The sequence below is a fragment of the Pan paniscus genome, chromosome 6 (assembly GCF_029289425.2).
Source record: "Pan paniscus chromosome 6, NHGRI_mPanPan1-v2.0_pri, whole genome shotgun sequence".
Taxonomy (NCBI): Eukaryota; Metazoa; Chordata; class Mammalia; order Primates; family Hominidae; genus Pan; species Pan paniscus.
The window spans coordinates 164,573,147-164,600,242 of NC_073255.2; the positions used below are offsets into that span (position 1 = coordinate 164,573,147).

At 41.3% G+C, this 27,096-nt stretch overlaps 1 protein-coding gene across 1 annotated transcript in view; it reads left to right on the forward strand.

The window, feature by feature from the left end:
• SND1 (staphylococcal nuclease and tudor domain containing 1) overlaps positions 1-27,096 on the forward strand; it is a 436,722-nt gene that overhangs the window by 62,186 nt on the left and 347,440 nt on the right. Inside the window, exon 10 of the mRNA XM_003806046.5 lies at positions 7,035-7,148. Coding sequence (XP_003806094.1) covers positions 7,035-7,148 — 114 coding nt within the window. The remainder of the gene's footprint in view (positions 1-7,034; positions 7,149-27,096) is intronic.

Sequence of the window (27,096 nt, forward strand, 5' to 3'; positions counted from 1 at the left end):
GGAGCTTACCTGCTAGGGCTTTGTCTGGGAGCAGTAAGTGGTTAACTGGCATTGGTGGCCAAGTCCAGTTTTGGAGATCAGGATATAAACTGTCCATGGGTACAGTAGATTTTAAAATGTATTTGGTTTTATTTACCCTGATAGTTTTTTGCTGTGCTTCCAGTCATAGCTCTAGATGGAGTTCATTATCATGTCTCTGAGAATTTTTTCCTCAAATTGTTTATAATGACAAAATTCATAACATAATATGTAGTATCTTAATGATTTTTAAGTGTACAGTTCAGTGGTATTTATATTCATATTGCTATGTAGCTATCACCACCACATATCTCTACAACTCTTCATTTTATAAAACTGAAACTATACTCATTAAGCAATAACTCTACATCCCTCTGTTTCCCCTCTTCCAGGCCCTGGCAACCACAATTCTACTTTTTGCTTCTGTGATTTTGACTACTCTAAGTAATTCATATAAGTGAAATCAGACAGTCTGTGTCTTTGTGACTGTCTTATTTCATTTAGCATAGTGTCCTCAGGGTTCATCCATGTTGTTGGATGAGTCAGAATTTTCTTCCTTTTTAAAGGTAAATAATATTCCATTGTATGTGTATACATTTTGCTTACAACCTGTTCATGTGTCCATGGGGACACACTTGGGTTGCTTCTACATTTTAACTGTTATGAACAATGCTGCTATCAACATGGTTATACAAATATCTCTTTGAGACCCTGTTTTCAATTATTTTGAGTTTGTACCCAAAAATGGAATTGCTGGATTATATGGTAATTGTATTTTTAAGTTGTTGAGGGAATTACTATATTGTACCATTTTACATCGGTGCACGAGGGTTCTACTTTCTGTACATCCTCACCAACATTTGTTATTTTCTGGGTTTTTTTTGGTTTTGTTTTTTTTTTTTATAGTGGCCGCCCTAATGGGTGTGAGGTGATGTCTCATTGTGGTTTTCATTTGTATTTCCCTAATGATTAGTAATGTTGAGCATCTTTTCCTGTGCATTTGCATATCTTCTTTGGAGAAATGTCTATTCAAGTCCTTTGCGCATTTGAAAAAGAAATTTCAACTTTTCTTTTAGATTCGGGGGTACATATGCAGGTTTGTTACATGGGTATATTGTTTGGAGTAGGAATGATCTAGTCACCCAGGTCATGAGCATAGTACCCAATAGGAAGTTTTTCAGCCCTGGCCCCCTCCCTTACTCTCCCCCAGCTCTAGGAGTCCCCAGTGTCTATTGTTCCTGTCTTTAGTCCATGTGTACCCAGTGCTTAGCTCCCACTTGTAAGCCTCTTTGCCTGTTTTTTAATTGAGGTTTTTGTTTTTTTGTTGTTGAGTTTTAGGAGTTCTCTATATATTCTGGATATTAATCCTTTGTTGGGTATATGATTGGCAAATATTTTCTCCTATTTTGTCAGTTGCCTTTTACTTTGTTACACAAAATTTTCATGAAATCTAATTTGTATTTGTACTATTGTTGCCTGTTCCTTTGGTATCATATTTGAGAAATCATTGCCAAATCCAATGTTGCAAAGTTTCTGCCCTGTGTTTTCTGCTAAGAGTTTTGTAGTTTTATAGGTCTTATATTTAAGTAATGAATCCATTTTGAGTTTGTTTTTAGTTTTGGTGTTACATAAGGGTTCAACTTTGTTTTTTTGCATGAGGATATCTAGTTTTCTTAGGACCATTTGTTGAAGACTGTCATTTCCTCATTGAATGGTCTTTGCACCCATCTCAAAAATCATTTGACTGTATATGCAAGGGTTTATTTCTGGACTTCATTCTGTTTCATTGGTTTGTATGTCTGATTTTATGCCAGTACCATGTGGTATTGATTACTGTAGCTTTGTAGTAAGCTTTGAAATCAGGAAGTGTGAGTTTTCCTGCTTTGTCCTTTTTCTGGATTGTTTTGGCTATTCAGGGTCTCTTGAGATTCCATATGAATTTTAGGGTGAGCTGTTCTGTTTCCATAAAAATCATAATTGGGATTTTGATAAGGGTTGCGTTACATCTGTAAATCGCTTTTGGGTAGTATTGACATCTTGACAGTATTGTCTTCCAGTCCATGATCATGGGACGTGTTTCCATTTATTTATGTCTCTAATTTCTTTCAACAGTGTTTTGTAGTTTTCTTTGTACAAGTTTTTCACTTCCTTGGTTGAGTTAATTCCTAAGTATTTTGTTCTTTTTTGATGATACTGGAAAAGGAACTATTTTCTTAGGTTTTTTTTTTTTTTTGGATTGTTTATTATTTATAGAAATGCAGCTGATTCTGTGTGTTGGCTTTATATCCTGCTACTTCATGAATTCATTTATTCTAACAGTTTTTGTGGAATTATTAGAGTTTTTTACCTATACGTCATCTGGGAACAGTGATAATTTTATTTCTTTCCTTCCAATTTAGATGCGTTTTGTTTCTTTTTCTTGCTGAACTTCTTTGGCTAAGACTGTCAGTACTATGTTAAATGGAAGTGGCTCTCTGGCATGGTTTTTAAGCAAGGATGCAGCTGAATATTTTTTGCATTATCTGGATTTCTCCAGTATATTCCTATGTGATAATATGGAGAGAATCAAAAAATACCTGCCACTTCCTTGCCTTTTGCCATTTGACTTTCAGTTGGAAAGGAAGTTCTGGAGATTGTCTCACTAGAAAGGTGGGCTCTGCTGAACCAAAAAGGGATCAAGACTTGGTTTGCAGCTTATACTAGTAAACCAGTGTGCTGATAAGAAAAAGAAAGTGATTCAGTTAGAAGAGATTGAAAGAATATTAACCTGGCTTTAAAAATTAAATGATTAGAGACTTCATTTTTTAGGTCACTCTTTAGATTTACAGAAAAATTAAGCAGGTAGCACAGAGTTCTTATATTACTCATCCACCCTCAGCCCAGTTTCCTCTGTCATTAATATTTTACGGGAGTACTGTATTTTTGTTATAGTTAGTATATCAATATAGATACATTTTTATTAACTAAAGTTTATATTTTATTCAGGTATTCATTTATTTATACTTTATTTCTGTTCCAGGATACCACATTGCATTTAGTTGTCATATCTCCTTAGGTTCCTTTTGGATATGCCAGTGTCTCAGACTTTTTTTTGTTTTGGATGACTTTGACAATCTTGAAGTACTGGTCAGGTAGTGTGTAGGACGTCCCTCTGTTGAAAGTTGTCTGATGCCTGATTTCCATGTAAGTACATCTTAAGAGTATCTGGTTTGGTTGTGCTTAGGTGCCTGAAAGTGCCTGCATCAGGATATTGTTGTGGTTTGTTTTTGTTGAGGACAAGGGTGGCAGCTGTACTCTTCTAGGGGACTGGGGAGAAGAGACATAGCATACAACCTTAGGGAGTGGGAAAAACAGCCAGATGTCATGATTTCAGAGAGGAGAATGGGTATCTGTGTGTCATTCTCAGTGACTTCATCAAACCACAGTCTCTGGTCATGCTTGTAGAAGGCCCTTTTGGGCTGAGAATCCTTTTGTTTCTATCTGGTACTGGAAATTTTGGCAGCATTGGGGCTATTGGTGGTTATGTCCACAGCTCAGGAAGCTGTTGAACAAAAAGGAGGCTTTTTTGTTTGTTTTCTGTGTGCTTCAGGGTTTTCAGAATCTGAATAACAGCAGCCCGTTGCACCCAGTGAGCGCTGTGGATGGGCTGTACAGATGAGAGAGTGTGACAGAGGCTGAAGATAGGCATGGATGTTCCCCTAACGGAACTCTAGTTTTCTTGACTCATGGCAGCCCTTAGCCTACACCTTGTTATCATTAAACCATTTTTTCCTTTTATGATTGGGCTTCAAGAAATGGGGAGGGAATTGGATTTAGTGCATGTATTTGAGTCCAGCTAATGACTTTTTCCATGTAGACTTTTGCTCCTATGCCTTAGGTCATCTCTTGGTGTGTGGGGTGTGAGCGTGCATGGGGTTGGCTTGATTAGAGATCTGTAGCTAGCAGAGAAAGTGGGCAGTGTGGGCATACTTCAGTTATCCTGATGAAAAGCACCAGAAGAAATATCACTGTTAAAATGTGGTCCATAATGGTGCTGATGAGCTGGCTTCAGACAGTAATCCACTCTGCATCTCACTTACTGCACAGTACGTGGCTATAACCAGTATTTTATTGCCGATTCCATGTCTCTGCTCAGGAGCTGCTTGTTCTCTGGACAGTAATGACACAATTTACAGAGGAATAAAAAACTATAAACCCCACTTATACACACACGCGGACACGCACGCATGCACTCACCCTTCCTTTCTTCACCAGCAAGCTAAACCTTGCTTAGCTGGCAGTGGCAGAGTGCACAGTTCCTGAAGAGGAGGTTTCTAATCAGGGAGATGCTGAGCAGCAGAGAGAGTCTGCTGCTGGGGCCTAAAATTTACAGCTCTAAGAATTCATTGCTGCCGTTGCTGCTAACATATTACAAGGGGTGCCTAATTCCAGTAACTTGTTACAGGACATCCTTAGATCTTCATGTTCTGTAATCAGCAGGTAAAGGTGTGAGCACTATGATACTTTCTTTGGTTTTATTACTCTCTAAGCATGACTAGGGAGCAGAAAACGTCTAGATATTTCTCGTGTCTTGATTATAGGAATTTCCTTATGTTTTTGGGAATTCACAATAAGAATTTGTTTTGGTTTGAGAGAAGGTGTAGATCTGTCCAGTATTAAGATTTGGGAAATCCTGTGATGTATGTGCCTTTGATACATCATCTGACAGTTACCCTCTATCCTTTGGGTATCTGTTTGGAGGAGGAGTGGTATTGATTTGCTATAGTAGCTATTTTGCTTAGTATGGCTTATTGGAATTTTTTTTCTTTTCTTTAGCTTGAAATTAGGATACCACAATAGCAGATGTCATGGAAACTGCCCCCCTGAAATATTCTGTCATCCATTTTATAATATCTTTCCCTTCATCCAAATGTGGGATTTTGAAGGACCAGGAAATCATTAGCTGGGGTCTTTCTTTTTGGTCAATTGTCCAACCCACTACTGGAATTCCATTACTGTGTACATTTTTACTTGGCATTAGTGTGTTTAGATGGTAATGGGAATAAGATGTACTCTATTTTTTCTTTCAGTGACTGAATCTGTATTTTTGGTTATACTGTCTAGACAGTTTTTAAGTTCTAAACTCATGAATGTGTTTTTGTGATTGGGCTGGCATTAAGGGGCTGTTTGGGTTGGGGTAGCTAGCCCTGACCTTGGTCCTGGTGTGATCACTCATCCTGCCTTTGATTACCATTAATCTTCATGTTTTTCTGGCAAGATGAATTTTGGGTTCTGGCTCTCTGGGTTTTAGTGTTTAGCCTATGATTCTCAGATCTGTCAAAAAGGTTATAGGAGAATGGTTATGGTTATTTGAACTTGTCGTTTTGCTGTTTTCAGGGTTGTAAGTTAATTTTAAGTAGAGTATAAAATTAAAAATTTCTCTTTCTGATCTACTCAGTTCTTTCTTAGAACTTTCATTACTTTTCTGATTGCTGGGCTGTTCTTCTCTACACTGCTTTCGTTGCTTACAGTGGTAAAACCCAGGGATATCTTCCCATCCACCAGCCATAGTAAACCGTCTATGGACTTACAGATTGATTCCAGCTGTCATCTTTGTTTTTTCATTCATTCTGTTTGACGGCACTTAACTCCTGCTGTTTTCTGTTATATATAATTTCTCACTTGTTTATGTTTTATATCCTTCTTCAGATTGTTTCTTAAGGCATTCCTTACTCTTTGGTGTGTGGTTGGTTGGTTCTTTGTGTTTCCGGTGTGTGGCTGGTTGGTTCTTTGGAAAAGGTAGAGAATTGCTGTTTTTGGAGGAAGCTGCAAGTAAATGAATACATTCTGTGCTAGAAGATCTAAGGCCTTTCAAGAAATAGTTAGAGAGGCCTCCTTTAAGATACTTATCAGTGTTACATCCATGATGGCAAAAAAGAGTCTAGCTCCTTTTGTTTCACGCATGAAAGAGGAGGGAAATTTTGCCAGTCTGCCCTTGCTGTGTGGCAGCTGACCCTGTAAGTTTGTTCAGTCTGGTAGCTCTTAAAGAGGCCCGATTGAAGCCTAGAAGAGTTCGATTTTGATTCTGCAGATGAAGTAGATGGTGATAGTGTTTTGTAGTCTGCGGCTACCTTGTAATAAAGTGTTGCTTCAAAGAAAAAAAAAGGCATTGAATATAATTGGGCAAATTGTAGACTGCTGGCTGTATTATGCGTTCTAGTTACAACACTGATGTGGTAAGATCCCAGTTTGAATGGAGTTTTATTCTGCACACATCGTAGAATGTTCTAATAACCTTCACAGAGGAGTATTTATGCTTTTGTCCTTTGACTACATACCCTTGTAATTTATCCCAGACTAGTTCTTTTTCTTCTGAGTGTGGGGTTCTGTGTCACTGATCTTGGGTTCCAAAACAAAGATGTCCGTAGTAGTAGTGCTCTGAAAAGGTGGCTTTCAGAGTATCTGAGGTAATATCTCAGTAATTTCATGTTTCTGCCTGTGAGATTAACAGCTGAGCATCTCCTTTCCCATGCTGAGATGACAATTCTTTTTGCCCTTCACTTGCCTTTGATTTTTCTGCTCTCTATTGGGGCATCCTATTTTGGTTCTTTCTCATCTAGTGCTGGTATCTTCTTCAAATCCAACCCTTGCCTCTTTTTCTAGATTCACATTGAGATTTTGATTTTAGTTTAGAAGCTGTTTCAAGGAAAATCTTCAATTACATGTAGAGACAGGATTTCCAGTTCTTAAGCTTTGTAGTGAACCACAAATCTTTGTCAGGGCAAAAATAAAAAAAGATTGACCATCTTTATGAATGATACAGATTTTGTCTCATTGAGAAATCATAATAAGGTCTCTGGGAACTGATAATTATAGCATAGTTTTCTCTGACATTGTTGCACCATGAAGGATGATACTGTTTTTCCCACAAATGGCTATTGATCTCACTTTCTACCTTTGAGGGTGGTGGGCCTTGCTCTTGGACATGTGATGGGGGCCATAGAAGCAGGTTTAAGCATGTTCCTTTTTGCTCACAGGTGATGCAGGTTCTGAATGCTGATGCCATTGTTGTGAAGCTGAACTCAGGCGATTACAAGACGATTCACCTGTCCAGCATCCGACCACCGAGGCTGGAGGGGGAGAACACCCAGGTGAGAATAGGGAAGCAGCCGCGCCTCTTTGCATAAACCAAAAGGAAGAAGTTGGAGAATTGATTAATATATGACATATATAATACATATATGTGGGAATGCAAAGGGACAAGTATTTTAAATCTCCACAGTATTATTTTCTAATATTTATAGCCTGACTACTATTGGGCAGGTCTCAGTGTCTTGTGGCCCACACCCACTGCTCTGCCGAATTTCACGTGGGCACTGTTGGCACTTCTCCCCAGGGGGCTTGAGTGCAGTGAGGGTTGGGATATGTGAGATGGTGGATGAGTTTAATTAACAAGATCTTATTTTTCTGTGAATAAGGAGAGGAGAAGGTCTGTATCTCGTGTACATTGTAATAGGACCCGTTTCTGCTGGTCATTTTGATTTGATAGTTCTTTATGTTTTTGCTCTAGGAAGAAATGAATCTTGGTATATATATTCACTGGGGTCACCTACTTATTTTCTGCAGGTAGTAACTATAATTAGTAGTTAAACTGTTTGCTATTTTTTGGATCTTTTGTCAGATAGGTTGGTGTATGACTCAGGTATATCATTTTTGAGAAATGCTTTGTATGAAAACTCTAACAAGAGCTGGTATTACATGTGCAGATAGACTGATTTTTTTTTGTAGTCATGACAGTTATGTAGCCATAAGAGTTATGAGAATTGGGAATAGGGATTAAGGTTGAAAGTTTTTGGGGATTTGGTTATGTCATATTTTTACAGACGTCTTTCCCGCTTCTGTTTTTGTCCTCTGATAACTAAACTGTGTGATTATGTTAACTAGTTATAGAACTAGTTCCTCAGTGAGAGCCAGCGCCAAAGGCAAACATTTGGACAGTTTTCAGTAATTAACTATTGTGGATTGAAGTTACTGCTGTGTGTACTATCTACTGCCTGCTTTTTTTTTTTTTTTTTTTTTTAAGAAACAGGGTCTTGTTATGTTGCCCACACTGGAGTGCAGTGGCTATTCACAGGTGTGATCATTGCGCCCTGCAACTTCAAACTCCTGGGCTCAAACAGTCCTTCTGTCTCAGCCTCCTGAGTAGCTAGGACTATAGGTGTGAGCCACTGCACCCAACTTATCTACCTTTTTTTAATTTATGCCTTTATACAAAAAGGATGGGATAAAAAAAAATCCCTTTTGTATAAAGGGATAACTAAAAAAAGGTAGATAAGTTGGGTGCAGTGGTTCTAAAGGTGTGAAATTTGCTATTCTGATGTTTTGCACATATACATATCTTGGTGCATTCACAAGTTGAAATTCAGCATTGTTTTCATTTGTGTGAGAGTTTATAGACAGCCCGTAAGAGTAAAATAAAAATATGATTGTCTTTTGAATCAGATCATACATAAAAACCACGTACAGGATGGGTGATTTGAATGTCTGGCCAATCAGTTCTTTCTCTTTTTTTCCCTTAGAGGAGGCAGTTTAATGCAGCAAACAGTATTATGGTAAGGTTGAGAATTTAAATGTATGAAAGCCTAGAAATGCCAAAATAAGGTTCTCTCAGTAACTGTAGCTCTGCCTCATTGCACAGAGTAAATACACATCTCCAATTTTATCAGTATTGGGAGTAGTCCACAATTCTGCATCTGTGCCGTACAGTTGGAATTAAGGTTCCCACAGCAACCACAACTTTGAAATTCTTGAACGTTAATTTTTGTGCCTGTATCATCAGCCAGTGCATTATGTTAATGTAGACTATATAGCTGAATTTTAAGCAGTTTTTAGGGGGATGGGGGTGTTATAGCTTAGGTAGGATGATAGCAGGTTTTCTGAAGTAAGCACTAACCTACTACTGAGTATTTTTAGTTTTCCCAGTATCCTTTGGAACTCATCAGTGGGTAAACGATGCATTTCCCTTAGCCTACTGGCTGACAGGAAATTGTTGGAATTGGAGTATTTCCTAGTTTAGGCAGAATCCTGATTATAGAATTTCTTGTCTCTTACAAGGCGTGTTACCTCTTTTTTTTCTTCTTTTTTCTTTATTCTTTCTTTTTCTTCCTGTTCACTCCTGAGATCTTACTCCATTTTAAGACAGTTCTAAGTAAGGCTTAGCTGCAATAATCTACAACATATGGCTTGTGAGGAAGATGGAGGAATGATTTCCATTATTTGTCTGTTAAAGTCCTTTGGAAGAGTTTACTGAAGGGCCACGTAAGAAATAAGTTAATATAATGAACCTTGAATATAGTGGTAGAAGGTACGCTGAAGAGTAGCCGGTTTTGGTGGGTGGTCTGGGTGATCTTCCCAGGTCAGCTGCTGTACCTTGTGAGTGTCAAGGATGAGAAGTGAGTCAACAGGAGGAATGGCTCTCTAGGCCAGCGCTGTCCAACAGATATATAAATGTGAGCCACACATGTGAGCTCTATTTGTTATTTTAAATTATCATATAACTACGTTAAAAAACTAAAAAGAAACATTAATTGTAATTTTAAAATTTGACTTATATCCAAATTATTATATCATTTCAACATTTAATGAATATGAAAAATAAATGAGACGTTCTTCCCCTTTTTAAAACTGGATATTTGAAACGTGGTATGTATTGTACATTGGCACTACATTTTAATTCATCATAGCATATTTCAAGGACTCAATAGGCACATGAGGCTAGTGGCTACCATTATGGATAGCACAGCTTTAGAAATTTGCATGAACAGGTAGTCATTGTTGATACTTATTTACAGATACTTATTTTGTGCCAGATACTGTGTTGGGGGTGTAGCAGGGAATAAACAGATGTCCCTTCTCTGCCTCATGGAACTTTAGAGTCTAGTAGGGGAAATACACAAGTAATTTCATTTACGTTAAGTGCTATGAAAGAAAAGCTTAGAGTTTAGGAGAGTGCATAGTTTGGGAAGGCTACTTTGAGGAAGTGACATTTAAGGCCTGAAGAGATATTAGGAATTAGCTAGATAAAAAGTGGGAGAAGACAGTTTCTGAGCTGGAGAGCAGCAATGACAAGAATGAGTTTTGGGGACTAGAGAATGGATGGCTCCTGTGGACGGTGCATGAGTGGTATGACACCTGTGTGGTATGAAACCACAGGCAAGGCCAGATCAAACATGTCCTGTGAACATCTTAGGATACTCAGGAAGGGAGAGAGAAAATGGGGCATATGATGAACTGCAAGTGATTTTGTATGACTGGAATAGAGGATAAATTTCAGGGGAGTGTTAAGAAATGGGCCTGGGAGTTAGACAGGGGCCACTTGTTTAAGGCTTATATGCCATGCATTTTAGGTTTTGTCTTGAAGAATTTTGAATTGGTGAGTGGCATGTTTGGATTAAAATACTCTTGTTTTGGTTGTTTGAATTTACAAGATATGAAGCAGTTTGCATATAGAGAGAATATTATGCCTGGTAAAAACTTACTTTAGCAAGGAACTCTGGATTTTCTTTTGGTAAGTTTCAGTTGACCAAAGACCTGGAAAATGGCATGATGAAGAGTTAACGTCTTAGGAGACGTTAACTCTTTCAGGCTGATGAGTGAGAACTGTGGATGCTGCTCCAGCAGTCTTTCTTTATACTTGCCTTTCGACTTAAAGAAATCCCCCCACGCCAACCCCTGCCCCTTTCCTTGGCCTGAGATTACTAAAAGAAAAAAGAAAAAGAAGAAGAAAAAGGAATTCCCCAGAGCTCTTATAAAGAATACAAGATCCTGCTGTATGCTTATGTTAAAGTTACCAGAGATTTACAATATGGGTGTGGTAAGAAACATCACCTGGGCATCCTAGTGTGACTGTAACTGTATGTGTTTAAAGACTGAGCAACAGGCATCCTCTCGGAGTCTTAGGTTTCTGGTTTCATTTACTACGTACCAGCTGTTAACAGTCACAAGTGGAGCCCAGTTGAGTATTCATGGCATAGATGTTGGGGCCAGGACCTCTGTTAGCTCATATGGCATCTTTGTGCAAATTTAGAGAAGGGTACTGCTTCTTCCTGTCAGCATCATGCCAGGGGCCATGGCTTGGCAAGCAGAATGGAAGCTAAATTTTAGCTCCTGTTCTCCCTTTGTCCGCTTTGCCAGGTACCCTTCCTTCTGCAAGGCACAGCATGCGTAAAAATATGGGCCTGCCCTAGTTAGAACAGGCTGGTAGAATCTCCAAGGAAAACATCAAGGGCATTTTTTGGGAATTGAGGAGTGGTTTTGTAGTTGCGGAAACATGGAGTGCTTGAGGAATGTTAAGAGATGAAGGTCTGTGATGGATGGACGGTGGAGGGCCTTGAAAGAAACACTAAGGACATTTCCTTCTCTCTAATTACAGGACTCTGCCTGGGGGTCAATGGCTTTGGCATGGAAAGGATAACCTGATAACTTACGGTACCAGAGCCTTTTCCAAACCAAAGAACAAAGCAGGAGAGGGTGCAGAATAAGGAACTAGATGAGTAGGAGAAGAGGGAAAGTCTGTGGCATGGGCTTCCTCAAGGACAGGCAGATGGGGCAGACATTCCTGTTCTAGGGCGGGCCTCCACTGCTAGCTCCCAGATGAGGACTCAATGGGACTTTCCCTTCAAGGAAGCATGGGGGAGGTTCTTTTAATATTTTCTTCCTCCGAGACAACTCTACATTTGGAGGGTAGTAGGGCAAATTGTTTTTTTCTGTTTTGTACACAGAGACAAGTTCATTTCTCTTAAATTATACTGGAAGATGAGCTTTTTGCCTATGGCTAACCATATTTCTGCTCCCTTAATTTGGTTACTTTCTAATTGGAGCCAGAGGAAGTACTTGGACAAACACTGTGATCAAAGGAACTGTTTTCATCCTAGGCTTTCCAATATTACCCGGAAATTCATGGGTAGCCACTTCTGGATTTTGGTTGGAGCTTGGTTTGTTCCTAGATAGTGTTATGCGAGAGTTAAAAGGAGGGATGTGCAATATTTCCCTCTCTAGGATTCTAGCTGGATTTGTCTGATGTTGACGGTGTTTCTGTGGCACCCTGCTTCTGGATTAATCCAGTGTCAACCCTTAGGAGACGTTAACTCTTTCAGGCTGAGAGCCAGTTAAGAAAGCTGACGTGTGATGCTCTTGTGAACCTGGCCATGTATCAGGGTTTCTCTAAAGGTATAGTTTGTTTTATCCAGTTGTTTGCTATAAAGGAATGTGCTAAATCTTGGAGAAAGGCTGTGGGTTTTCTGAGCTGCTGCCTTAAAGGAGATAACACATTTTGCGATCTCAGGACTTCCTAGAGAGTGCTTGGCTTTGATCTGAAACTGGAAAGCCTAGTGCTCTATTGCCCAGGGCTGCTGTGGGCTTTGTGTTACACTTGGAGTGTTAATGACAAAGGAAACAGCCCCCAGGCATCCGATGAAGGGGCTGACTTATTCTCCCTGAAGTCTGTTCTTGCGGTGCTATTGTAGTTGACTAAGGGATACAGAGCTGAAATTTACCTTGAAAACAGGTACATAATTTACCCAATCCCCAGGTGTATAAAATTTGCTTTAGGTTGCTGGGCCTTTTTCTCAGATTCCTTTTCTTAGCTGTCTGTCTCTCCCATTCCCTCTCTTTGTATCTGTTTCTCTGTCTCTGACAGCCCCCACTGCCAGCGCTCCCACTTAGTATTTTGGGAAGGAAGTGTGGAAACCCAAAGGTGGAGTCTTTCCCTCAGCTGGTAGTCACCCCCTGCTACCAGCCTCTATTCATTTCCATCACCCTGTCTTTTAGTGTCCTCCCTGTGAATTTATTTACCACATAAAGGTTTGTTCACACCAGGGCCTCCAAATATTCAGACCCGGGTGCTAAAGGATCAGTTTTGTTAAAGCTGCCATATGCTGAAGCCCCCAGTGTCCTTGTTGCCTTTGTTTGGGGAGTTCATCTCCCAGACCTGGCCCGCCTGGCTCTCCAGGGCAGGCAGGTGGGAGAGAGGAGCTGAGATAGGTGCATTATTAGTGATGCCTTGGGATTCTTAAGGGCTTTTTGTCAGAGGCAGGGTCATGTAAGGCACTGATAACTCCATTCATTGTAAGGGGCCCCGGGGTGCTTTGCCATTAAAAGCGATTTTCAACCTATTCCCTCCAGTTTAGATTTCTAAAGGCAAAATGACTGGTCCCTCTGGACCCTGAAGCCGACTTTGCCGACTCTGAGACACGTGCCAACAGAAAGCTGTGGGGTTAGAGACCCTAAGTGAAATTGGAGCAGGCCAGTAAACCCACTCACTGTGATCTCCTGCTTGTTACTGGGAGCATAAGGCAAATAGCAAATTAGAGAGGGACTCCAGCTTGGCATTAAGGACCTTGGAGAAAAGCAAAAGCTCTTTGAAATGGATATAGCATTTCACCAGTCTCCAATGGAGAGATTTTGGGACTGCAGCAATGTGATCAAAAGATGCGGAATATGTTAGAGGCTGGCGGAGGCATTCTGTACGAGTTTCAAATTTGTTTGATCTGGGCATTTTTGAGAAGAACACTTGAAATCTTCTTTGTTAGAAGACTGAAAAAAATTACTATTAGAAGACTGTGGGTGGGTCTTAGCTCATCTATTTAAGATTCCAGGATATATATGTCCTGATTTTTAAGATTAATATCTGGGTACCAACACTTAAAACATCCCTGTGACCTATTCCTCAGCAGTAGAGGTCATGGAATAGGGGTACAAGCCTGCCTCCTTCTGATGAGGTCAAGACATTTGGTATCTGGGTAGATAGCAGACTTTGCTGAAGTGCACATTTCACTGATCTCTCTAAGTGAATTTTAAACTGGAGGACAGCATGTGCCTGTCTTGTTGCCCTTTGATTTCCTTTCTTCTCCCCATTACAAATTATATTTTCTTTCATTTCCTTTAGTTATATATTCCCTTTCCCAGGATCTTGCTTATCTCCTTCACATAATTTTTTGGGATTTTAACAATCTCCTAGTCTTGGTGGTTTATCCCTGAACTGGGTGCATTTACTTCTATCAATCCATATCTCTCTCTTCCTTTAATCATCACTATCACACAGTTCTACATTTTCAATTTATCTAAATCTTTCTAGTGCTGGTGTGTTCACATTTCTTGTCTCTTCTCAGTCTCGTGAGCTGCAGTAATTCTGTGTTGCTTCCAGAGTTGTCAGCACCATCATATTCACTGCCCTGTGAACATTTACTGTACTTGCTGTGCTGAGGTAACCCTCTTCCTTGACCTAGTTCTTGAAGGCCCCTTTAGGCCAGAGACTTCCATACACACCATCTTTCCCTTCTCTGTAGCATCGTGCACTGTTTATTTGTGTACATCTCTACTTTCCATTGTGAAGTCTCACCTCTACCAAGGCCAGGAATGGCAGGGTCTTCCCAGCTTCATATCCCTTCTTTGAGAATCTTACAGAGTGCTGTGAATAAATAAACATTTAATAAATGTTTGAATCAGAATATCTGCTGAGGCATAGACCTAATTCCATATATTGCTTGTGAGTGGGCATCACTTTTACCACCTCCCAATCCATGGCTAACCCCCTTGACTGCTCTGACAGCCATCTTGACTTGAGCCAATGTGCTGGTATCTAACTATCTCCGGAGGGAGGTTTTACACTCCTGTTTTTTACTGCTTCCTAATTGGATTGCTTGTTTTGCTGGCTAGGTCACACATGGCTGTTTTCTGTAGGCACTTCTTCTTCTACACTCCCAGTTTTAATCTAGTTGCTGCCATTGGGTTGACTCGCCCTGCCTCTCTCTGTGTGGTGGTTTTCCTCATAATGTGTATTCCATTAGCACAGTGAAGATTGAGTTCAGTCCACCAGAGGGGTTAATTTCAGGATTTTAAGTGCTTTTGAAGATTGGTCCCCAATTGACTTTCTTTCAGCACCTCTACTCTGATTCAGGCTTTTCTGAATATCTTCCTTTCATAGTAGTTCAGGTATCTTGATTCATTGAAGTTTATAGTTGCAGTTTTTACTGAGGGGTATATATATATTTTACTGTTGTCGACCTTGTTGGTTGTCAGATTATTTCTTTGCTTGGAACTAATTTTAAAATCAATTAGAGATCTCTCCCTTCATCTTTCTCTTTTATTTATGAGATACTGATTGCAGAGCTACCTACACTGTGTTTAGATAAATTACTTTTTTTTTTTTTTTAACATAACATTTATATTCAAGGCAAGTTTAGTGCAGTCATCCAGTGCTTCGCATTTTTGCAGGCCGGGCTGTAGGTTTCATTCCTTGGTGGGCTAATTAGCTTTGTACTGGGAAAATTTTGTGCAATTCAGAAACCAAACATTTAAGTTCCTTGTGTACTTTAGGCACTGTAGGTCTGGGAAATTATTTTTATGAATAAGGTGTTTATAATTTTAGGATCCATATCTCTAATCCTGACAAGTATGTGTGTGTGTTGTGGTCGGTCACCAGGTAGACTTTAGACTGGATGATGGATTATGGATGAAGCAGCATCATTTCTGTCACTGTTCTAGAAAAAAGCTTTTCATAACCGAGACTGGAATGGGAAGCTGAAGGACACAAATGATTTCCCTACCAAATGACAGGCCAATTGCTTAGGCATATTTTTGATGTCACTTTTCATTTTAGCCTTCCTCTGAAAATCTACGGTCAATTTATGGGCTGTTCACATTGGACAGCTCTTTATTTATTTATTTATTTGAGACGAAGTCTCGCTCTTGTTGCCCAGGCTGTAGTGCAATGTGGCGATCTCGGGTCACCACAGCCTCTGCCTCTGCCTCTGCCTTCAAGCGATTCTCCTGTCTCAGCCTCCCGAGTAGCTGGGATTACAGGCATGTGCCACCACATCCAGCTAATTTTGTATTTTTAGTAGAGATGGTGTTTCTCCATGTTGGTTAGGCTGGTCTCAAACTCCGACCTCAGGTGATCCACCCGCCCCGGCCTCCCAAAGTGCTGGGATTACAGGTGTGAGCCACCGCGCCCAGCCTGACATTGGACAGCTCTTAGTCTCACCATCTACTCTGATATCCGTCTGTTTTTGGCAAATGCCTTTGCCTGGTTTAGTAGTGTATTGGTGGCCACCAAGGAGTATTGCTGTTTCACAGTAGGGTCTCTATTCAGTTTAGCTGTGAAGACATTCTGGAGACTTTGTGTTCCTTGCCTTTTCATTTCTCTGCTAGAAGCCACTTGATGTAATAGCCTTCATCCTTGTTTCACTTTATTGGGCAATTAGTGTGGATAAGCAGAAATATCCCCTTTATGTGTGTTCAGACATTGGTCTCAGAATCTGCTTACCTCTGCTGTCCTGCTGGTTCTGGATAGCCCACATGATGGACGCCTGTAGTTCTGCTGTAAAATACTTTTTCATTGTTTTCTGCATTTTTTTCTCCTTCTCTACTCAGTTTGATTTTTCTGGGTCATGTAGATTTGTCATTTCTTCAGATCTGTTGCTAACTAAATGTCTAGCACATAGTTGATACTCAGGTGTTAGATAGTGTCTCATTGCATCCTCATTGGGGGCCTTTACTCATTATTCATAATTTGGGGATATAGGGATGGGCAGAATATGCTGACACTTGGCTTTCTGATTCTACCACTCTGCCTTTCCTAGGACATGTTCCTCATCACTACTGGGAACGCTGGACTTTTTTCACATGCTGTTGTCTTTTGTAAGGTGGGCCACAATTAGGAGAAAGCCACATTCATATTCGTATGGAGCTGCCTTTAGCAGCATCTGCTTCTCCAGCTGGAGAGGCTTGTTTTAGAACGACTGGCATGCGGAAGCGGTAGGTGGAGGTCTGGGAGGAGCTGCGTAGCCAGGGCTCCCCTTCCAGCCTCCCATCTCCCTTAGGCTCTTTCTGGCCTGAGGCATGGTCGCCATGGGTGGGGGCACTGCCCGCCCGATTCTGGTTGGACCCCCTTTCCTCTACTTCATACAGCAGCTGCTGTGAGCGAGTGCACTGTGTTCTGCACAGGAGAATTGGCAGACAGTTCCATATGCTGGTTTTGGCCATTGGGACATCCAGGATTATTAGGCCAGTTTGTACTTTAAGAGGAGGGAGACTTGACATCGCTCAAAGCAGCTTATTTTATTTATTTCTATTTCTTATAAAGGGGAAAGAAGCTAGCCCAGCCCTTAGCTGTTCCTTTCAACGTAGCCGGCTCAACGTTTTCCTCAGGAAAACATGCAGGGTTCCTCGCAGCTGCTTGAGCCAGGCTCTGTCCTTCCTTCGCAGATTGCCCCGTGGCTGCCTGCCTCTTCACTCTCCTAAAGCTTTTTGGCTTTACCTTCCTTCCCTCACTCCTCCCAGTCTTCCCTCAGAGGACTGACTGGTTCTTTCAGCCTAGACACTCCTGTTTGCCTGCCAAGTTACCCTTCTTCCGGAGGTGCATAGCCTCAGCACTGTCAGAGTTCAGGAAAACAGAAGCTCCTCCAGTGAGAAGCCAGTTAATAACAGCTTTTGGACCCATTGTTGTTATTATTAGATATCCATAAAATCTAGCAGGTAGAGAACCGTCACTGGGGCTCTGCTGGAGAGATGTGTCTCAATCCTAAAAGATACAAATTAGTCCCAGAGTACCTGATACCGTAGACGGAACCTGACAAACTGGAAACTCAGTGTGATAAAATCCTACAGCCTTTCATCTCTCACCCCCATCACCCAGCAAGAAGTGCATTCTCAGGGCAGAAGCTAATGGTGTTGAATATCTCTCTCTTGTCTCTTTATCTAGGAAAACAGTGGAGTGTGCTCCGGTGGGAACACGCTGTCTCCTTGCCTTTGTGCCCACCCCAGAGATGGTGGATCTGGAGACTTCGGCCCTTTTGGCCAAGCACATTGTCTTCCTCGCCTGATGGTTCTCAAAAGTTTTGTTTGTTTCTTTGTTTGCTTTTGCGTTTTGACTTGCCAGTATTTCTGGAAGTATCTGAATGGTAAGAGTATAGGTATGTGCTCCTGCTACTTTAGTTGTCATCTGGATTTCTTTGAATTACCTTCCCCATGCCACACTGTGGTTCCTTCCATTTCTACCTGCTACCCTCCCTCTTGGAGTGCAGAGGGAATTTGTAAACTTGGGTTTGAATGATGAGGTCATTTCTGACCAACACAATTTGGTCGTTCTATTAGTTGTTCCTGCAGACCTTACAAAGGAGTATGTTGCTGTTCTTATATGTCCTTGTCTTGTGTTGTTCAAAAATCCTCTGTGCTATGCTTTGGATGCTGCATGAGCCTGCAAATGAATGCTTAGCATTGTTGAAGTTGACTGCTGCCCTTTAGCTGTCTGGCTTTGGGTTCAGCCAGAAAGAGTGGCATCTTTAACCTGAGTCACTTTTTAAAACATGGACAACAACGAAACTGTATTCTAGTTTTCTTGAGCAACCACATTTAAGCTGCTTATTAAATACAATTTTATATTCTAGAAAACTACATTTGTACAGTTTAAGCAAGACCAATATTCTTCTGCTCCTAGAAGAAGTTAAGTAAATTTATATCTTAATTGGTAAAATCTCTAAATCTGTAGTTTGTAGGTATTGATTTCAAGAAGACACCTCACTGATCACAGAAACGAGTGGATGCTGCATGCTCATGGTATGGCACAGTGTTCCTCATTCTGGCTTGTTTGTAATGTCAGGTTTCAACTTTGGTAGTGGTGGGAGGTTTCAAAACTCCAGTTGTTTAGAGACTGTAAGATTTACTTCCTTGATGCCTATGGAAGGAATCAGGCTTTAGACAGCTGTGGTTCAAGATACTTTTTTCAGCTTCTTTCTCATTCCCTTTTTCACATCCATCTTTAACTTTCTCTCTCTCTCTTCCCTCCCCCTAGCTTGGTCTTCATTATTACTGTCTTGGTGTTGGTCAGGATTAATGTAAGGGAGTGAGGAAAGAAGAGGTTAGTTTTATTTCCCCTTTTCTCCCTTTACCTTAAGTCCACATTGACTCTATTTTCTGCCTAATTGTAACCTACTGCCATGGATAATTGAGGGATGGAAAGTCCCTCACAGTATTTGAGGTTACTGATCTTAATGCAGTAGAGGACTGGGAAGATGTAAAATCTAAGGAAGCAGTTTTGACTCTCCCATCCCCATGCTTTGTATATCTTTCAGTGATCATGATGTTCCTAAAGTAATTTTTGAAGAGTTCTGAAGCTGAGGAGTAGGGACTCTTTGTTATTTCTGGCTGCAGTTTGACTTTGGTACATCTGTCTTTTACCTAGGTCCCCTTCCCTGCTAGGGAAATTATGTCCATATATATGGTTCTAAGGTATCCCCTGATGCAAAGTTTTACAAGGGCAAATTATTTGATTGTTAACTGTTAGATAGATTCACTGCAAATATGGATGCCCAACATTATTGCTTCTCATTTGCTACAAACGAGCTCCAAGCCTTCTGGGTTTGCACAGGACTGCTCTGAGGACAAAGATTAAGTGGATTTCTGTTGATGCCATATATTTTGATTGCACAGCAGAGTCACACTGTGTATTTGGGGCCTGCCACTGACTGCCACTGCCCTTCTTTTCATGGTTTCTCTCCCTCCCCTCCCTCTAAGCCCTAGCTGAGAGGCACAGGTGCATGCCCTGTTGACTCTCATGGTGAAATCTAGTTGAGCTTTTCCCCTAGAGTAGAGGCCAGATCAGTTTTTCTTAAGATGTAGTTCATAAGCTACTTGCGTTAAAATCTCTGATCGGAATGTTCATTTTTCACAGTTGCCAGGTATCTCTATTGCACTTCAGCTTGAGAACCACCGTTCTAGATTGTTGCTCTTAGCAATGGAAGAGTGCGGGCTTACTAAAGCTCTATCTCCAGGATTTTGGTCTCTGACAATGCAATTTTTCTTTTCTGAGCCAGACTTTAGTGCGGTAATATCTCTGCAATTTCCTGTGTGAGATTCCCCACTCCAGGTCTCAGAGCCAGATGCTAAGCAGACATGTCCCTCTTAGCTTAGAACATCTCCTGAGGATTCCAGTGAAAGGAGATATAAGAGTTCTGCCTGAAGAAATTTATCTGCTTCAGAGAACAGAGTTCTCTAGGGAATAGTAGAGTTTCTTAGGGTTTATAACATACTATTTGAGCTGATGTTTAGGTGGGGCCTGCTATTTACAGTTTCAGGTTGAATTTTACTTCATGATAAAAAGAGAAAAGGTTTATGAAGTGGTGCCTTGTTAGATCTGGGGTCACACCTCATGTGCAATTATATTAGCTGAACTCGGTAAGGCAGAGAAAAGGATGCAGGTTAAAGAACGTGCTTGCCTCCGGCGTGTGCAGGCAGCCCTCAAATGGTTGGAAGAAAATACAGGTGCTTTATGGTACATAGAGAGAACGTAGGAGCTTGATGGCGGTTCAGGATACAGCACAGCAAAATCCTCAAGCACCTTCTGAACTGTGACTGGCACCCTAACACAGTGTGCAGGTTTAGTGTTAGCGGACGATCTGTGTTAGGACTGATGGAGGAAATCTTGTCCTTGTACTGAGGCCTTACAGTAGTCTTCTGCCGAGTTCTTTTCAGGACTCAGCTCTGAGCATTACAGGATGAGAAATGCTGTCTGTTAGACTAATTATCTGATTTATGCTAAATAAATGCACAGATGTGATTTAAGTCAGTGTTGGGTTTATTAATTTATGATGCAATTTCCAGCTGCCAAACAGACCAGAATATTTTGATGGGCCGAGGGCGTTCTTTTTGTGGAGGAAGTTTGCTTATTATTTACAGAGTCTGAGTAAAGGAGGTTGCTGGATACTGAGGAAAACTGAGGTGACCCTGAGTATGTGCCTGGCCCAGGTAGAGCGTGAGGTGCTGGGCATGCACTATTTTGTTGACTCCTCTACCCCGTCCTTGGGAGAATAATGACAACTTGCTCAGGGTTCCTTCTCTGGTAAGTGGAGGAACCAGGATTCGAATTGCCTCCAAAAGTGCCACCTGGACCTGGAGGTTGGTTGGGTGGGTTGGTGGTCTTCTCCTTAGTATTGAGTGGACTTCTTCCTAAGCTCCTGTTTTTCAGGATTTCCACTATCTACCAGAAGCTGTAACTGGCTGTCTTTGTTACTGTAACACATGCTTTCTTATTTTAACATATTTTTACAAATGAAAATATTTCCTACAACCACTTTTGGAGGCACCATAATTTATATCAAGAGAGGCTCTAGGGCTGGGCATGGTGGCTCATGCCTGTAATCCTAGCACTTTGGGAGGCCGAGAGAGGAGGATTGCTTCAGGCTAGGAGTTCCAGGCCAGCCCTGGCAACATAGTGAGACCCCCATCTCTATAAAAAAGAAAAATATACCTTTAATTAAAAAAAAAGAGACTGTAACTTTTCTAAAGGGTGACCTGTTTTTTTTTGTTGTTGTTGTTGTTTTTTGGAGACAGAGTCTCACTCTCTTGCCCAGGCTGGAGTGCAGTGGCACGATCTTGACTCACTGCAACTTCCACCTCCCGGGTTCAAGTGATTCTTGTGCCTCAGCCTCCCAACTAGCTGGGATTACAGGCATGTGCCACTATGCCTGGCTAATTTTTGTATTTTTAGTAGAGATGGGGTTTCACTGTGTTGACCAGGCTGGTCTCAAACTCCTGACCTCAGGTGATCCCCCACCCGCCCCGGCCTCCCAAAATGCTGGGATTACAGGTGTGGGCCACCGTGCCCAGCCTGACCTGTATCTTTTAAATTGTCTTGTCTCCTTTCTGAAGTTTTCCTGGCAATGATCTCATGGTTTAAAAGAGTGAGGCCAACTCTTTGAAGAGACTGAATTCTCCCTTTTTAATAGAGTCTCAATACTAGTCATTTTTGTACAGTTTCTGAGCCCTGAGAGTACCTGCTTCTAAATAGTTCATTGTCAATTTAATTTTCATTCATTATTTTCACACATTAACCCCAATAGATAGATGGCTTGCGTTTCTGCTTTCATCTTCTCTACCCTAGAAATTTTCCTGATTATAAATGTGACATAATCACTTTATAAATTTGGGAAAATTTAAAGAAGAAAATACAAATTACTTAAATTTAACTGCCCAGAGGCAACATCACAACTGTTAATAATCGCAAGGGCCTTCTCACTAGCTTCTCTGTTCATGTTTTATAACTGAGAATTTCTTCTGGCCTTTAAATAATTTCCTGAAACATGATTTTTAATGGCTATGCAGTTGTTAATGTGGACGTGTCATAATTTAACCAGCTTTCACCTATTTTTGGATATATCAGTTATTTCTAATTTTTATGATTATATCTTTGTTCTTAAAATGAAAATTTGCCTTGAAGTACAAAGCATTAAACGGTCTGTTCAGATCAGAGGTAGCTCTTAGGTAAGTTGTGCTGTCGTACAATGTATGCGGTTTGTACCACAGATACATGTTCCCAGAGGGGCTGATATTTAGTCCTGCTGGCAGTACACTCTCTAATCACCTAATTCCTTATCTATTTGTGTTATTTAGAAGCAGGCTGTGATCCAGGCCCTTTGTGTTTTGTTGCCAGAATGCCCATCCCCCCAAACAGCTGAACTTGCTGCTTCTGAAATAAAGGGTAGAGTGGATAGGTACATCTTCTCCTGGGGACCACTGCTCTTTTCTGTTGCCCTGGCTGGGAACCAGTGAGATGTTTTATGGGAACACAAAGGCTCCCGTGGCAGCTTCATGCATGCAGCCTGCAGTATTTACTTGTTTTGGCCGATAAGCTGCTCTGTCGGGTACTTCTACAGTGCACTTGTGAGTATTTGCACAATTACATTACAGATTATTAAATTGCCCCCTATTGTGATAAAAACAGTCACCCCCAAGTAAGTGTATGTAAAGCAATTATATGTATTTAAAATATAAGAGCATAAGTGACCAGTAGATAATTAAAATCACTGTGTTGCTAAAGAAATATACCACACCCTGACCTTGAGGAGGATGATGCTGCCAGTTCAGGGTTGGCAGGAAATCAGAAAAATGAGGGTTCTCCCCAGCTGTTCTGTCTACTGTGCGTGAAGTCTGAGTACTGTCAACCTAGTCTTGTTTGTTCTCAAGAAGTGGTATGGTGGCAGGGCATGGTGGCTCATGCTTGTAATCCCAGCACTTTGGGAGGCCAAGGCAGGTGGATCACCTGAGGTCAGGAGTTTGAGACCAGCCTGGCCAACATGGCGAAACGCTGTCTCTACTGAAAATACGAAAATTAGCTGGGTGTGGTGGCGGGCACCTGTAATCCTAGCTACTTGGGAGGCTGAGACAGGAGAATCGCTTGAACCTGGGAGGCAGAGGTTGCAGGGAGCCGAGATCACAACATTGCACTCCAGCCTGGGCGATAAGAATGAGACTCTGTCTCAAAGAAGTGGTATGGTATGTATAGGGGGGTTATGGCTCACATTGTTGAGATCTCTACAGGTTTAGTATCCCCTGTCTAAAGTGGTTGGGACCAGAAGTGATTCGGATTTTGGATTTTGGAGTATTTGAATGTGCTCACTAGATGAGGATCCCTAGTAGGAAAATCTGAAATCTGAAATGTTCCCATGAGTATTTCTTTTGAGTATTATGTTGGCATTCAAAGAGTTTCAGCAGTTGAGCATTTTGATTTTTGGATTAGGGATACTCAACCTGTATAACCTAGAGTCCACATCTCAAATACACTTTAAGGCAAGAGGGCAGCCATTGACAAATGCAGACCCAGGGACAGTGTACTGTCTGTGTTCCATGTCACTCAACAATTGAGCTGCTCATTTTTTACTGGCTTAATATTCTGGTTTGATGCCTGGAAAGCATAGAGAATGTTACAGTAATCCAACCCAGAAGTGACTATAACTCTATATGGTTAGCATGTGTATGGCATTATGAGAAAACACTCTCAGATCCTCTAGAGTGTTCACATGTTCAGCTTCGTATCTTCTCTAATTATTTTTCATGTGTCCTTTCTCACTGTGGGCAGCTTCTCCTCCCACCCCCAAGGACTGGTAGGTACATTGATTACTCCTAGTGCATTCTCTTAGCCACTGGAAGTCTCGCTCTGGCCTTCCTAAAAGGTGTTTCTTTTTTTTTTCTTTTTTTTTTTTTTGAGATGGAGTTTTGCTCTTGTTGCCCAGGCTGGAGTGCAATGGCGCGATCTCGGCTCACTGCAACCTCCCAGGTTCAATCGATTCTCTTGCCTCAGCCTCCTGAGTAACTGGTATTACAGGCACCTGCCACCACGCTCGTCTAATTTTTTGCATTTTTAGTAGAGAGGGGTTTCACCACGTTGGCCAGGCTGGTCTTGAACTCCTGACCTCAGGTGATCCACCGGCCTCAGACTCCCAAAGTGCTGGGATTACAGATGTGGGCCAGCGCTTCCGGCCCTGAAAGTTGTTTTTTTAAGGCTAACGTGTTTATCTGGGAGAACTCCATTGGTAGGAGGGGAGAAGACCCAAATGAAAGTTGCATCTGTTTGCTGCTTTTTCCCTGAGATCTTTTTCTTAACTCTCTTCCTCTCAGAGAGGATCATCTCTTCAGATAAACAGGCTCCAGGGAACCTAGGAGACCAGGGGAGGATGGGGGAGGTAAGAGCTAAGTTACCAGTTTTTGGCTTGCTTTAGGGGGTCACCCTGTATGACCCTCCAGGGTGGTCTCCCACTCATTCTTCCTACCTTCCTGCCTCCACTTGAATACTTTCCCCCTGTTCCTCTCTTTCTGGCTCTGGAGAGCTAGCCTTACGAGCCAGTAGAGGGCTTTGGAAGGACACTTGCAGGGTGTGTTTGTGTGATGCACAGGAAGTGTGAGTGGAGATATTTTAATTTGTGCACAGGTGTGTAGCTTGGAGTGACATTGGCTCCCTCTGGTTCAGTTCTGATGAAACAGAGCAGTGGGTTTGTGCTGAAATGTGTCTGCAGTTTCAGTAAGAGAAAGAATGGGTTCAGGGCTGGTGATCATTCAGTGATACTGTGTCATTTGTATAGGTCCTTCCCTGTGGTTCTGAAGAATAAATTAGTATCTTGGTCATTTGAAAAAGTAATTTTAGCTTGTAGACTTCCTGTCACACTTGAGTAGCTTTTGGAAAGTATAATATTTTTACCCAAATCCCATTAAATGTTAGGCGCTCTTTCTATATTCCCTTTACTGTCCTTTTACTGATTAGTGAAATATTTATGTGAACCCAGAAGGCTGATTTATTTATTTTATTGTCTTTTTTAATAACTTGCTTCTCCCTAGTGCTGGGTGCTTTCTGAGGCCCAGACAACCATCATGATTTCTTTGGTGATAATCTTCTGCCCTCCCCTGGCCTGCATCCTCAGGGATTACTTGGAGCTTTCTTAGCTTTAATGAAGCCTCTAGCTGTTCCGTCCCCTGGGTGGGTGGTAATAAATCCAACCAAAATGCCCACCAGGGGAGAGTGTAACTCATTTTAGGGCATATGGTGCATTAGTAGCTAAGACTCAGCATCCTGACTCCTGATTCCCAGGGACAGCCATGGAAGAGATGTAGAAGTAAAATGCCACATTCCAAGTTGGACTTGGTCCTCTTGCCCTGGAAGCCTATTTCTTGTCCTAGGTCTGAGGGTTTAGTACATGGTTAAATTGCTGGCCAAGGTGCTTCAGACATTCTTTAGCACCTGCCTCTGTCTGGACAAGGAATCAGGCAGGGGCTGATGAGAGTGGTCTCTGATATGTGGTCTCTGGAAATTCTTTTGGCCCAAGTCTTAAAGTCATGGTGGTAAAAGGTTGACTAGAAGAGAGCCTCTGAGTGGAGAGACATCCTATGCACAATGCTTGTTCTCTTCTCCCCCTTCTTATTGCCAGCATAAACAGTTGCACTTCTGGCTGGCAGATTTGCCCTTGCTAAGTCTGTGCTCAGGTTGCTGTCCATGATTAAATTCTCGCTGCCTGCAAGCACAGATTCTAGGTGTTGTTTTAAGGTTCAGGGCAAAACAGTTTTCTGTAACCTCTCCTGCTGTAAGGGTAACTGGCTATATTTGTTTGTAATGGACACATGTCTGGCTGTGTGTGTGTTTGTGTGGACTACCTTTCTTTTATTCATTAGGCATCTATTGAATGGATAAGGTTTGTAAAAAAGCCATTTTCTTTAGCAAGTAGCTTGGGTATTTTTTTAAGCGTTTATTTTTCATGTGTTGATTTGGAATAAAAAGCACACACAACTTGGAATGAAATAAAAGACTAATGAGAAACAAAGCCATGAACTCATCAGTGTCTCAACTCCACAAAATTAGAGTCCCCAAAGAATCACAGCAACTCATCTGTGTATCAAGCAGCAGAACCGATTATTGCCTGCTTTGGGTCTGACTCTGTAGCAACATGGCTCAATCAGCAGAATAATGCAGAGGAAAAATGTTAAGAATAGATGCTTTTAATGCAGCTCTCAACCCCAGGCTGCACATCAGAAATCACCCAGGTAGCTCGTAATTAGTGTACATGCCCCAGGTCTACTGAATCAGAATTTCCAAGGGGGTGGGGGGTGGTCTAGTAGCTTTTCTTCCCTCCACCTTCCAAAGCTCCTCAGATGCTTCTGATGTGCAGCTAGGATTGAGAACCACTTTTTAGTGTGTCCTGGGTGTCTGTGGTAGAAGTGGAAATCTGGTGAGATTGATTCTAGATGGGAGTCTTAAGCTTGAAAGTGATGACATCAAAACCAAATCAAATCTTATAGATGCAGATGTTGTGTAGCCTGCTTTAAGACTTATATAAAGTAATCATATTCTTTTACACTTTGGAGAATTTTTACTTATTCCATAATAAAGATGTCATAGCCACTCATTTCTTTAATGATGAGTTTAAATATTTCCCATCTGGAAAGCTCTTTCCTTGAAAAGATTTATTACTTCTCTGTCTCCTCTGGAAGTAGGGAGAGAAAACCATTAACATAATAATAGTGTCTGACTTCTCTTCTCTGTCCATAGTTTGTGCCAGTAGTTTCCTTAAGAGCCACAATGTGGCCTGATTTATGAAACTTACCTGGGAAACTTTTATTCTCCCGTAAGAATACCTGTAACATAATCAGGATACTTAGGTGGGTAAATTTCATTCCAGGCTTGATTTGCTTTATATATAATTAACTTTCTCAAGAAGTAAAATCTAAAATGACTCTTAAATATTGAATATGATTTTATAAGATGGCTCCTTGAAATGCCCT